Genomic DNA, 14661 nt, shown 5'->3' on the forward strand with positions numbered 1-14661 from the left:
AAATGCATCGTGGGATACAAACAGACAATATGATGGACAGCATTAGCTGCTGGCAGCAGAAACGATAAAAAAAAAAACTGATTAAAAAAAGACTAAAAAGACTTTCAATTTTGGAGGTACCGGAGTGGATTTAACCTTCAAAGACCCAAGAACCCAAGTTCCAGGCTTACTAGAAAAGTTTCAGATAGAGCTATGAAGGCATGGATAGCATTAGTACAACATCAAAACAGATGGATTATGGGGGGGAGTAAGTGGCTATGATTTTTGTTCCAACAGTTATTTAACTTTCTGTAACCTGTGTCTCCTCTTGTTGTGTAAGACAACGTCTGTCTCAGAGGGTTTTTGCTAAGAAGGACAGGAATAATTCTGAGTCATAGAAAGATAAATGACAATATCATATGAACAAAACCATCCAGCATAAATCACATCACTTCACTTTCTCAGAGATTAGAACAGGACAGTTAACAGGACTGGAATGATCCACAGCAGACAATCTACTGAGGAAAATCAAATCAAACATGGAGTTAAATGATTTTGGATCTTGGATATAATAATATTTATTTTATGACACAACAGTGACAGGTGTTCAGTCTTACTTTGTTCAGCACTGGTCTGATCGGCCGTCTCCAGTCCATGTCCTCTCCTGGATCTTTCTCCACACTGGGGACAGGAGGAGTCTCCTGGTGAACCAGACTGGTCCCAGTATGAGGTTATACACTTTCTGCAGAACCAGTGTCCACAGCTGGTAGAGACTGGATCCTTCAGGACGTCCTGACACACAGCACAGCAGGATGGCTGACCCTCCATCATGTGACTCTCCCTCCCTCTGTAAAGACATGTATATATGCACTTTACACTAAAAGTAAGTGAGGCTCCTGTTTGTGACATGAAAAAATGTTAAATCACAAATATGCCTCATTTTTTCAGACTATAATCGTCTAATCCAACCAAACAGCAGAATCAGCTGTTTGGCATTGGCAGAGAAGGTGTGGCACATTTTTCATGCACCATCCCACATACTCAGCTCTGCTGCTCGTCCCACAAATGCATGTTCCTTACTAATGTGGCTTCATTTAAAAGGGAAATAACCAGAACTTTCCAATGTCAGATTTATGGACAAGAAGCATTGTTTCAACAACAACATACTCTTCTAAAGACAAATGTAATTTTTCATGTGTTAAGATTACATTAAAAAGTAAAAATCACTGCTAGAAAAGAGCACAAGTAAAAGGGGAGGCAGGTTCCTCTGAGGTCACACCCAAAGCTAAACAGGAACAGGCAGAAACTACGACTCAAACATTCAGAAAATAATTTGATCAAAGCTGTCAGAGCTCTCGTGTCTTCATATCTATCCATCTGCTAATTCTGTTCAAACACTGTCTGTAGAGTTCACTGGAATGAAACAGACTTTTTCACATCTTACCTGTTTCAACTCACCTTCACTGGCTGCCAGCATGTTTGAGAAACAAGTTAAGATTTCACTGATTTTAATAAAGGTCTGACCAACATCTGCTCTTATCTCCAACTGCTGCTGTGATTTTAGTTACTCACCCAAATCAGCCTTCAGTTTTCTCCTCAGATCAGTCGATTCAAACTGGAGATGAACATTTCCTGTTTGTTAGCGACACTGCCAGGTAAGTGTAGCTCCTCCCTCCTTCATATACAGGAAACAGTTGAGTCTCTCTCTCTCTCTCTGAGTGGGTGTGTGGTGAGAGTTGGCCTGTGAGAGTGTGTCTGTTCTAACTTGTTGTCTATCTAATGCATGTGTTAGCACATGTTATTGTTAGTTTGCGTCCAGAGTTCAGGTTGAAAGTTTGGTTGTGGGTGTGGTGGAGAGGGGTGTGGTCAGTGATGACATGCCTGTTTCCATGATTCATCTTTCTCTGACATCCATTAAAGTAACATCATCAAATGTTCTACCTTCCATCAGTGATATTTTACAGAGAGAGCTCTCCTATTAAGAAACTACCTTCAGGTTGTAACGCTCCTCAGCTGAGTCCTCTGGTCTCTCACTGACGTCAGGCCTCATCAGACAGGTGAGTAGAGAAAGGGGGTGGAGCTGAGGGGGAGGGCTGGATGTCCAGGACAGACCCTCACCAGGGGCCTCATTTATCAACCGTGTGTAGGCACAGATCTGTGCGTAATGAGTGTGTAAGAACATTCCCACGCAAAATATGGAATTTATCAACTTGTACTTGTGCTTAGGAACATGTGTAAATTTAAGCACAACTCTGACCATGCATACACACAAAATCTAGTGGTAGAACAGTGAAAAACTCAACTTCACACATGTTCCCTGTTTCCTCTAATTAAAAAAAATGTCAATTAGTAATTTAGCGGACAATCTGAACGGTAGGTGTGACAAGCTATAAAAGACAGCTGTGACAGGAAAGGAAAACTTGAAATACAAGGACCGTGGCTTACCTTGCACTTTTGGAGGATTTGGAGAACCGTGCACTCCGCAGGGAACGGGTTTTCAAAGAGCGTGCTGATCTGTTCAGTGAGAGCATAGAGTGTCTTCTCAGCAGGTACCACTTCCCCAAAAACATTTTGATAGATTTATGCCGTGATTTACAGCCAATGTTGGAACGAGAGAAAGCACCAAAGCCATCCCAGTGCACATCCAGCTCCTGTCCACCCTGGGATTTTTGGCCACCGGAACATTTCAGCGAGAGATTGGAGACATTTGCGGCATTTTGCAACCAACACTAAGCAGAATCATGCCAGCAGTGTTGGATGCAATAATGTTTCTGGCCCCAGATTACATCCAGTTCCCATACAGACAACACCTACAAGCCGAGGATTTCACACCATCGCTGGATTCCCAAACATAATTGGAGCCATAGATTGTACCCACATTGCAATAAAAGCGCCATCACACAACAAATTCAGTTACGTGAACAGGAAAGGATTTCATTCAATCAATACACAAATAATCTGCGATGCAACTATGTCCGTGTTAAACGTTGTTGCCCGGTGGCCTGGAGGAACACACGACTCATTTATTCTGTAGAACAGCTCTGTGGGTGTGCACCTCCGAGCAGGAGCTGTTGAGGATGGCTGGCTTATTGGTGAGTGTTAAAACATTTCGTATGGTTTACCAAAACAGTATTATAGGTGATCGGGGATATCAGCTAAAGCCGTGGCTGATGACCCTGGGGCCAACCCAAGGACACCACAGGAGCAGCAATACAACCGGGCCCATGCGTGCTCAAAACATGTAGTTGAACGCGCAATAGGCCTACTAAAAGGCCGATGGCTATGCCTGTCTAGCGCTGGAGGCACACTCCAGTATAAGCCAGAAAAAGTCTGCCACATCATCCTGGCTTGCTGTGTGCTTCACAATTTAGCCATCAGGCAAGGCGTCCCTCTGCAGGAACCCCCCAGAGCAGACGACCCCATGCCCAACGCAGAGCCTTTTCCACCCCCTAATGCCGCTGCCATACAAACAAGAGAGAGGATCATACAGAGGTTTTAGGTAAGTCTGCCTGTTAGCTCATCTTTGAAAAGTGAGAAATGTCAGCTCGAAAGCGTGTGTGAGAAAATAATATCATTCAACATTTTAAAGTTTATTTATTTAACATTTGCGTTGCGCACGCAGCAATCTGTAGCAGTGATTTGTTTATTTGCAGTAGAGTATTTGAGATGTTGGCCAGTTGATCCTTTATTTCATTTATGGATTTGGTGGTGTCTTGTTGGTTTTGCAGCACTGCCTCCGTCAGCACTCTTGACCCCCTAGGACGCACTGAATGGGATGGCCCAGGCTGCTCCTGTTCCTCCAGCTCCTCCGGCTCCTCCACCGCCACCTGCTCCTGCTCCTGAGGGCAGGCGGGACTGGCTTAAGTTTCTGAGTTGAAGAAACACCACATTATTGTCACGTTTATTATAATTCAAATTCACAAATTAAACTGTCGAAATAAATGTTTATGAAAAACCTCAGCCCAGGTCTTTATTTTACCTGCAGTGTGGCTGGTCAATGGTACAGCGGTTGGGAGAATGTCCGTATCTCCACCAGAAATACTGCCAGATAATGCTGTGTCCCCGATGATGCTGGCAATACGGGTGTCCATGGGTGAAAGTTGAGATGTGGTTTGTCCTTCTCCAGTTAAAGATATTTCCTGTCTGTGGGCTGTGATGCATTTTTTGGCTCTGGTTTTGATATCGGACCCTTTCTTTTTGATTTCTGATAATGATCTTTCCTCTGACCCAACAGAACTCACAGCAGCAGTTACTTTCTCCCACGCAGAATTTTTTCTTTTGTTTGTCACACCTGCATTTAGTGTCCCAAACAGTATTTTCTGATTTGTTTCAACTTCATTTACAAGTACCTCAATCTCGGTGTCAGTGAAATTTCTTGTCTTCGCCCTCGTTGCCATGATTTCGGTGGGGAGGTAGTTACGAACAGGTGAGATTTATCATCACAGATTACTTACTAGTGTGCGTACGACAGGTGTCCGCACATTTGATAGTTACAGATTTTTTTGTACATACACACATTCTAAGTTTCATTCGTACGACAGACTTTAGAACCTTTTCTACGCACGGTTGATAAATGAGACCCCAGGTCTTCCATGTACTCTGTTTTCTACTGCTAACACCACATGAAGGCAGACTGTGAACACAGGTGGGCCTGATCAATCCATCAATCAATCTTTATTTATATAGCACTTTTCATACAATGCAATGTAGCACAATGATGTTGTGCTTTACACACAACATCCAATTTAAAGAAAATACATTATTTCACGCCCCCCCACCCACCCCAACTCCCACCCGACCACCAACTCACCCAGTAACCTCATCCTCTTCGCCACTCAGTAGTCCAAACCTTGGCAGATGTGTTATATATATTATGGATCCCTTACACACAGGAGCATGCAGGAGCGTGCAGACCTGAGGGCTCTACTGGGCTCATAGGGTAAAAGCAAATCCAATAAATAAGAAGGCGCAAGACCATTAAGACCTTTAAAAACCAATAAAAGAATCTTAAAATCTTTTCTAAAAGAGACGGGTAGCCAATGCAGAGACTTTAAAATCAGTGTAATGTGTGCTCTCTTTCTGGTCGCTGTCAGCGTTCTTCCAGCTGAGTTCTGGAGTAGCTGGAGATGTGCGATTTTCTTTTTAGGGAGACCAGAAAGGAGAGCATTACAATAATCTGTTCTACAGGTGATAAAAGCATGGATTAATGTCTCTGCATTGGCTCGAGAGAGAAACGGTCACAGTCGGGCTATATTCTTTAAATGATAAAAAGCTTTGTTGGTGATATCACGAATTTGTGGTTCAAAACTAAAATCTGAATCAAATAAAACACCTAAAGTTTTAGCTTGCTCACATGGATTAAAAGATCATGCTTTGAGTTTGCTGACCAGTTTCTCTCTCTTGTCCCCTGCACCAATGACTAAAATCTGAGTTTTGTCCTGGTTGAGCTGTAAAAAGTTCTCTGACATCCATGATTTAATATCTAAAATACAGTTAAAAAGGGCATCAAGTGGCCCTGTGTAATCAGGAGACACAGCAACATAAAGCTGAGTGTCATCAGCATAGCTGTGGAAGTTGATGCCGTGGCTCCTGATGACATTTCCTAAAGGTATTATATAAATATTAAAAAGAGTAAGGCCTAAAATTGAACCTTGGGGAACTCCACACTTCATATCATAAAATTTGGATGAGGGATCCCCAAGATTCACTTAAAACTTTCTGTCGCTAAGATAAGATTTAAACCAGGTAAAAACAGTGCCAGAGATGCCAATAAAATCTCGAAGTCTGTTTTAAAGAATGTCATGGTCGACTGTATCAAAAGCTGCACTCAGGTCCAATAAAACTAAAACAGATGGTAAGTTCTTATCCATGTTGGACCTGAGGTCATTACCAATTTTGACTAGAGTAGTCTCTGTACTGGGATTTTTTCTAAAACCGGATTGATAAATTTCATAAATATTTCTGTAATTGATAAAACCATTTAACTGGTTTAAAACAATCTTTTCTAAAATTTTACTTAAAAACGGCAAATTGGGTACAGGTCTAAAATGATCAGCTGTATCCAGATTACTTTTCTTCAGGAGGGGTTTAATAACAGAAGTTTTAAAAGCAGAGGGGAAAACACCTGTCTGAAGAGAGTAGTTTAAAATGGTCAGACATTCATGTTTAAAAGAGTCATAAAATGTTTTAAAAAGGGATGCTGGGATGGGGTCTAAAAGACAGGTAGTTGACTGGAGTTGTTTAAAACTTTTTTAAGCATCTCAGCATCAACTAGGACAAAGCTCTCCAGTGTTTCCTCATTTAAAAGCAAAGATTCTGAAGAGTTAAAATTAAAAGTTTGTGAAAGTAAAAGGTTTGATCTGATAAAATCTATTTCACTGCTGAAGTGGCCTGAAAAATCATCACATGACAAGTCTGTGTTTAAAAAATGGTGAAAAATGTTCCCTTCTTGCATGTTTAACTGCTTTATTGTAGATAATTAATTGTTCCTGGAATACATCATAATGAACTTGCAGCTTGTTCTTTCTCCACCTCCTTTCTGCTTTTCTGCAGTTCCTTTTCAAAATAATTATGTTTTTGTTTCTCCATGGAGGTGTTGGGTTTGTTGCGACATTTTTAATTTTGATTGGTGCCACTGTGTCCAGTGCTGACTTAAGTTTACTGTTAAAATTGTTCACAATAAGCTCACAGGAGGAAGGTAAAACATCTGGTGGGATATCAGTTAAAATGTTAATAAAATCTGCAGCCACTTCAGCAGTGAGATAGCGCCTCCTGACAGTACGCACTGATATTTCCTGCTGCTTAAAATCACTGACATTAAAAAACACACAGAAATGGTCCGATAAGCCCACATCCACAATAGAGGTCACAGATGTTGACAAGCCATAGGATATTACTACATCTAAAATGTGATCTCTGTTGTGGGTGGGCATGATACGAGCCCTGCTCTCACCCTGAAGGTGAATCTGGGCGCTACAAGCCTTTTCATTTGCTGGATAACCATGGAAGAACCATTAATGGACTGGTCTCTGCTTACGTCTGGATCTGATGGACCTCAGACTCTAACACATGATATTGTGTTAATAAGTTGCTAAAGAGCAATTTATGTTGTGATTTGTAATTGCAAAAAATCTGTCACAGAATGACAGATACTGAAATTGTGTGTGGTTCAGAAGTAGGACAGGTCTCCTCACAGGAGGAGGGTCATCCACAGCTTTATTAATTAGCCCACAAGGTACCCTTTATCTGGACTCTAGAGGTTATCCAGACTGAGGGGCATACTTGAACCCTAAGCCACCACCATACCCCGATGAACAAGTTTCCTTCATGACTACCACAACTAACCGTAACCAGCCCCTAAGAACAGATAGAAGTCAGGTCTGTAGGAAACTCAAAATGGGACTGGAAAAGATAAAACGCAGGAAAAACCAAAGGAAACTTTGTTCACAGTTGGTAGTTGTGAAAGGTGAAGACAAGGCAGCGAGTTGGGCCTTTAGATCATAAACAGGGGTTTAATCTTAGAAGTTACCCACTGAGGAGGTGACAGAGGACCAAAGCAGCACAAGATTTTCATTGAGGTGATAAATGTTTGCCATGATTCAAAGAAAAAAGAAAGAAATTAAATTAAATTAATTTAAATTAAATTAATAATAAAAGCTTTGCCTTTATTTTTTCTATTTCTTCTGTCATGATAAAGTACACAGTCTTGAAAGACTGTACAGACAGAGAAATAATCCACAACTCCAACGAATGAAAGGACCAGGGAGAAAAAGAAGAAATTGTATTCAACCTGACTAGGGCTGAATGATTTGGGAAATATTCTAATTGCAATTTTTCCCCCAGTATTGCAACTGCAGTTTGATATGTGGTTATTTTCTTATGATCCTTATATTATGTATTTTTTTCAACAAACACAAGCAATAAATTGTTCTATATTATAACCAACACAATTTTAGATAAAACTAGAGCTGAACAGTTTTGAAAAATATCTAATTGTGATGATTTTGGCTCATATTGCAAACCGAATAGAGATTGATGAAGTAGCAGCATTGTGCACTTTGTTAATGAGGTAGTATTGCCCCTCAACAGTAGGTGGCAGTATGTCAGAGGTGGAGTTATAATTTTTTATGTCATTCTCATATATTTTGGTCTTTTTTGGTCTTATCTGGCAGCCAGAGCAATGACAGAGTTATGATCAGCGGAGCCTAGGGATGGGTACTGTATTCGGTTCTCGTATAGGTACTGACTGGATTCTGTCGGTACTCCTGAGTACCAATTCACGTAAAATCAAACGGTATCATGTTTACCATAACGCATCCTCGTGACTGTGAGAGAGTGGAAGAGTAATCAATTTTCCATGTCGGACGCAAACGCGGTATTGGACAGACGAGAGTAATGACGTCGGTAGCAGCTAACCGATTCAATAAAACAAGCATGGCTGATAGGAAGCGGTCAATGGTAGCGCTCCACTTTTCAAAATACGATGCAGATTATGCTGCAATATCTGTGACATGAAGCTTAAAGGGTTCACCACGGCAAAACTTCTAATCTGAGGAAGCAGTGTGATGATTGATGATTCAGATCGTCTCCTGCTGCTTCCTGCCCGTTTCCCCCCTCAAACACCGTGATTTTCCGTTAATCATGTGGATATCAATCATGGAAATATACTAGGTAAAGGGATACATTTGTCCGCTCAGTCACCTAACAGACACTGGATTATGGCACAGCACAGATTGCCTAGTGTGATTGCGTCCTAAAAGTTGCTCTCCATCTCTCTAACGTGGCACAGCTGGTGCTGAATGAAGCGTCTGTCAGGATGGATCCAGAGTGATTTTGAAGGAGTGACAGAGCCACAGGCTCGTCCTCACTGCTTATTTTCACGGCAGCATGAAACATTTTGCCACTTTCTATCAATTTTTTGCAGTTAATACAAATAGAACGTAACAGACCCGAACAGTGTGCACGGTTCAGGTGTGTGACATTTATGCTTCTGCCTGGACGGCTGCATCAATCATTGATGAGTGAGGAGCAGACTCTGCTCTAACTAGGTAAAGATGACATCTTAGTTCTGTTGGAAAAAGAACTGCATGAGGAAAGAAGATGTGCAGTACATGTAGGTCATGGTATAGGAAGTAGTATTTTCATTTGTAATACTTTAATTGGTAAAATTTTATACCTTTACTTATTTCCTTAGTTATTTTGACTCCATACTCTATTATTCATTAGTTTTAAACTTATTCTCTCTCCTTGGACCCCAACACACATTTTTCCAAGAGGGGAAATCAGAGGAATAGGAGGTAGTGGGCTGGGTTTTCATTTGTGCAATCTAAAGAAAACCACTGGGTAGTTACAGTAGTTTAGGTTTTCCATGCTGGAGTAATTTCTTAAAAACACTTGTGATGTTACATTACAAACGGTGTACGATGTTGTATTGATTTATTTGATAGTGTTTTGATATTGAGACATAAATACCTAAAATTCATACGTTTTGAGGGTATATAACATTTATTATTGCATATTATTCACACTCAAAAGTACTGAAAATGGGCACCGTTTTGTACCAGTATCGGTTCACAGGTACCGGGAATCGGAACCGTACCGTAGTTTAAGTTTTAATAAGGATTTAAGGATCAGAAAGATCGAGAAGAGAAAATGTGAATGCTTGTTTAGAGAACATCAGAATCAGACTTTACCAGTGATTTTTATGACAGTGTTTATACACTTAACTGTTACTTGGAAATAATGATCAAATCTTCACGGACCACTTCATTAGACACATCTGTGCAACCAGTAACATCTCTGTTTCCCAAAGATTACTGCATTTTTGCACTGCATTTTGTTCACGATGGTTATTTTTTGACAATTTAAGTATTTGAAAATAGTAAAATGTTCTGCCTTGAATTTATATCTTTATAGCACATATTTGAACTATAGTTCAGGGATTAACTATAGTTATGCACTAACCAAACTGGTAATTGGAATTTTTTATTCCCTAATATCAGTGCCAGTATCTGTGGCAGCCCCCAAAAACCTATTTCAGTTGGACCCTTTACATGTGTGTCAGGAGCTTATGAAGGGGCCTACATGTCTGTTTTCATGTGGTGTGATAAAAAAAAATCATGATGATGATGAGGAAAACCAGTCATGGTGACGATTTAGTGCAGAGTTGTTCCAATTATGATCCCAGTATCAGAGATACGTCTGATACTGCTTAAAATGCAGGTATTGGTATAGGAGAGTACACGAGTTTATGTACCGAACTGATACCGTTTGGTTTAGCTTTATATTTTGCTTCATTTAGCCATGCTAACTGTTAGCGCTATAAACTGGAAATCAATTCTTCTTAGCTGCTGGAAAGCACTGCATGCATGAGCTACCATTTTTAGAGCAGTGAAGAAGAACCAAAGAACCCACTGCAGCAGCAAAGACTGGTGTCTGTGTGACAGGTTTTCTCTGAATGTGACTGTTACTTGCTTTCCTCTTGAAGCTCGCCATTGTGCTATCCCATTGACGCTATTGATGCCTTTGAATCCCTTGCGGCAGCATTTTCAGCGAGCCTGGAACTGATGGGACTTTTGGAGACTTCAATGAATAAATCCACGCCAGTAAAAGCGACATTGAACACCTTTTTTTTTTCTTTTATCAATTTTAATTGAATTACGATCGTTTATTACAGCTAGCTCGAATGCTAACTGCCATATTGTTTTCCCTTTGTGAGGACTGTGAGCCAATAGCAGGCCGTTCTATAATCACGTCATGCTACCCAGATAGAGCACAATATATAGAGATAGAGCCTGTGACCTAGCCCCCTTTATTATTGTTATTTTAATATTTAGGATTAAAACTCAATAATCATCAGAAAAACAACTTTAGGGCCACAGAGATGTTGTACATTCTGAATCTGAGCCACGTTCTGAGTCAAATATAGGTCTGAAATAATTTGGTAGTCTGTGCAGTCAGTCCAGAAAGTTCACACTGGTATCTGATCTTGGAATCAGCCGATACCCAACACCTTGGTATCAGAATCGTATCGGGAAGGAAAAAATGGTATTGGAACATCCTTCAGTCTAACAGTGTACCTACAGTAACATGGTAACACAGAGCTACTGTGTAAAACAGAAAAAGTCATTTTTTAATTGTTATTGTTATCAAAAGACAGGGAACTACAGCGAAAATCAGAGAAACATTGGATTTGAAGAAGAAGTGAAAAAGACAGCTAACTCTCTCATATCTCATTAGAGGTTTTGAGATGTTTGATTTTAATTTTTGGCTAAACACAACTCTTGCCTTCAGTATTTCAGATAAACTGACCCCCAAAATATCACAAAATCCTGTGAAACCGCATGATTCTATTTTTGGGACAAATATTTTTGATAAAACTTATGAACGTTCAAGACAAAAATGATATCTGTTGTTTTTTCTTTATTGAGGAGATTTGCATGACTTTTTTTTTTTAATGAAGTTAGAACTTTTAAAAACTTGATTTGCACACTGCATGAGCTTTTATATGTCTGGATTTATAGATAGAGCTAGGGCGACTTTTTTTTAGCCTTTGAGTGTTTTTAACAATCATTAATTTCTTTCTGTTGTTTTCTTCACTTCAAACTGTTGTAAAAATATATCCAGGTGTTTAAACAAGTCTGTTAAAAAATGTGCACAAATTAAATCATTTTTAAGGTAAAAATAATCACTCTCATATCTGATAAGAAAATGTTTTTATTTATCTTAAAGGGAATCTAAGGGAAGGTTGTTTTTAAGTTATATTTAGACTACATATAGCATTTTTTTATCCATTTATTTTTGTTTATTATTTCTAAGATTATTTGTACATGTATGTCTAGCAGTTGTGATAAAGAGATGATGCTTATTTAAAGATTATGACTGTTAAATTTATTTCCATATGCTTTTTGTGTGTATTTTTTCAGGATAAGAAGAAGCACCTTAGAGGATTTTTCTATTCGTGGGAGTCCAAATCCTTCCACGCCTCAGATGTCTGCTGAGCTGTCCACAGTCAGTACTTTGCATAAATGTCATACATATTTGTGTTAAGGAAATGAATGAAAAAATATAAATATAAGTGACAAACTTTTGAAAGTTATTTGCAAAGTTTGTTGCCAGATTAATAACTAAAGCCCTCAGCCTACTCACCCCAAAACAATCTAGATTAGGCAGCTAATCGAGGAAGTAATCGGCAGATTAATCAATAGTAAAATAATTGATAGGGTAGGGCTGAATGATTTTGGAAAATAATCTATTTGCAATTTTTCCCCTCCAATAATGCTATTGTGATTCGTTACGTGATTATTCCATAGATTTCTTTATTCCTAAACAAGGGCTGAACAATTCTTTAAAAATATTGCATTTTGATTTTGAATGAATTTTTGCACTGGAGGGTTTTTGTCATTCTCATATTTAAACTCCTAAGAACCAGCATGCACATAATGAGGACATTTCATGTTGGCTTTCCTACAACAAAGTAATAATTTCTGCTATTAGAAGTTTTTTACATTTTTTTTGTCCCAAATATCCATTTAAATAGAAGTAACTTGCTTGAAATGCTGGGATACATTGCTATTTGGATATTTTGGGGAAATTGCTAGGAAATTATCAAGCATTTTCATAAAATTAAAAGGATATGTTGTTAATTTTGGAGAGTTTCATTGGAAGAATTTGGTCGATTGTTTTGAGGCATTTTCATGGGAAATTGGGACATTTATTTGTAACTTTTTGGGAACCAGGAATTTGGAGGTAGAGGTTATTTTTAGAATTTTTTGGTCATTTTCATAGAAATTTAAGGTAATTTATTCTGACGTTTGGATGATTTAATCTTTTCCATGGATTTTTGGTCTGCGCATATGTAATTTTTTTCAGAATTTGCAACAAAATTTAAGGTAAATGTTTTTTGATATTTGGGGAATTTGCTTGAAAATGGGCATGAATTTACATGGAATCTGGGGGGAATGATAAAGCCTCACTAAAAGACTTGATGATTATCCAAAGATTTCTTTTTTTTTTGGGGGGGGGGGGGGGTTGGAGAGGAAAATGGAAAGAAAATCCTGTTAAAAAACCAGTAGACTATTCTAAAATGATGGCACTTGAATGATTGCATGATATGTAATGTATAACATCTCTGCTGGAACAACAGAAAAAGTTTTAATCTGATATTTTAACACAAATTTCAGTTCAAAGAAATATTGCACCTTTTGCGATTTGTAAATTGCAGCACGCCATATTGTGATTCAATCTAATTTTCGATTAATTGCCCAGCCCTGCGATAGGGACAGCCCTAGATTTAGGTTTTAAAAAAGGGGGTTAATTAGTTGAATAAATTCAGAGTTTGACACTTGGAATTAAAAACAAAAACACATCACATCACCCTCCCATATGCTGGATGAATATGCCTCTCTATATTCAGGTTAGGCAGTGTTAGGGCCACAGCTGAGGTTAATGCAATTACAGATGCTTTTGCTGGCATGATGGAGGTTATTTTCCTGCACTTCTGATATTATTAATTCTGTTTAATTCTGCAGCATCAAATTTATAGTGCTTACATGTTGCACTCAGTTCCTTTTTTTTGTGAAACCTGCTGCTGCTCTCCTACAGTGATAATATGGTTTTAGCTGTAACCTCAAAAATCACAAGACCCCCTCCCCCAGCACTGTTATTGGATCACACACTGAGTCTGGGATTAAAGCCTGTCCAGGCCCATGAAATTAAATGAACTTATTTTATTTAACTCTTTCATTAATATGAAACCCAAATGACAGATATGACAGATTCCTACAGATATTCCTCTTCTGCAAAGCTTCAGTCTGAATTATTTAAAAGGGGAAAAAAAACATATTAAAAAAGGTCAGACATTGCCTTCTTCACAAGTTTTTTCTTCTGCCGATGTCTTTCAAATTAAGTAAAAGAGGGCAGACTAGCTTGCCAAACTCTTCAGACTTCTTTGATTATCATCCCTCGCATCATAACAGATGATCTGCAGCGTCATTCATCCTCAGTGATACGATGCATTGAAGAGACAAATCTGCATTTTTGTTCAGAGTTTGGGTGCCCTCTATTTTTGTATATGATGAGTGTCACTGTTCGTTGGCAGCACACAAGAGAAATTTGCTAATCCGTTAATTGCATCTGCTGAGATGGAAAATATATTCCTCTCGTATTATATAATTAATCAACCGTTCAATGCAGAAGGCAGCGCTGTCTGCATGCATTTTTCTACGAAAGCAACATCAATTTTAATGAGTGCATCATCTATATCAGTGGTTCTCAACCTTGGGGTTGGGACCCCCTTGGGGGTTGCGAGACACTGAGAGGGGGTCCCCAGTTGCCCTATAAAAACTAGGAATATTTTCTAAAATCACACTGTTGCCAATTTACACCAATTGTGTCAAAATTTTACCCTTTTACATCATTTTTTCCCCACCAATTTTAACACATTTATCATTTAACACTATTTTTGTGAGTTTTAAACTCTTTTTACCACTTTTTTTCTGCCTGTTCTTGCCACTTAAGCTTAATGTTGCCTCTGTTGACCCATTATTGCTGCTATTAACCATTCTTAACCACTTTACACCCATTTTTTTCCCATTTTACCATTTGATATGCCCATTTTTGCTAGTTTGACCAATGTCTGCCAGTATATGCCTACTTTTCTTTCTCAGTTAACCAAGTTTTGCC

At 38.9% G+C, this 14661-nt stretch overlaps 1 protein-coding gene across 1 annotated transcript in view; it reads right to left on the minus strand.

Moving 5' to 3' along the window:
* Positions 1-4070, minus strand: part of LOC121527652 (NACHT, LRR and PYD domains-containing protein 12-like) — a 50332-nt gene extending 46262 nt beyond the window's left edge. Inside the window, exons 1-5 of the mRNA XM_041814676.1 lie at positions 3959-4070; positions 3711-3838; positions 2425-2493; positions 1970-2134; positions 597-680 (exon numbers count right to left, since the gene is read on the minus strand). Of these exons, the coding sequence (XP_041670610.1) occupies positions 597-680; positions 1970-2134; positions 2425-2493; positions 3711-3838; positions 3959-4070 (558 nt within the window). The remainder of the gene's footprint in view (positions 1-596; positions 681-1969; positions 2135-2424; positions 2494-3710; positions 3839-3958) is intronic.
* Between the last annotated feature and the right edge of the window lie 10591 nt (positions 4071-14661).

The sequence above is a fragment of the Cheilinus undulatus genome, linkage group 19 (genome assembly GCF_018320785.1).
Source record: "Cheilinus undulatus linkage group 19, ASM1832078v1, whole genome shotgun sequence".
Classification (NCBI taxonomy): Eukaryota; Metazoa; Chordata; class Actinopteri; order Labriformes; family Labridae; genus Cheilinus; species Cheilinus undulatus.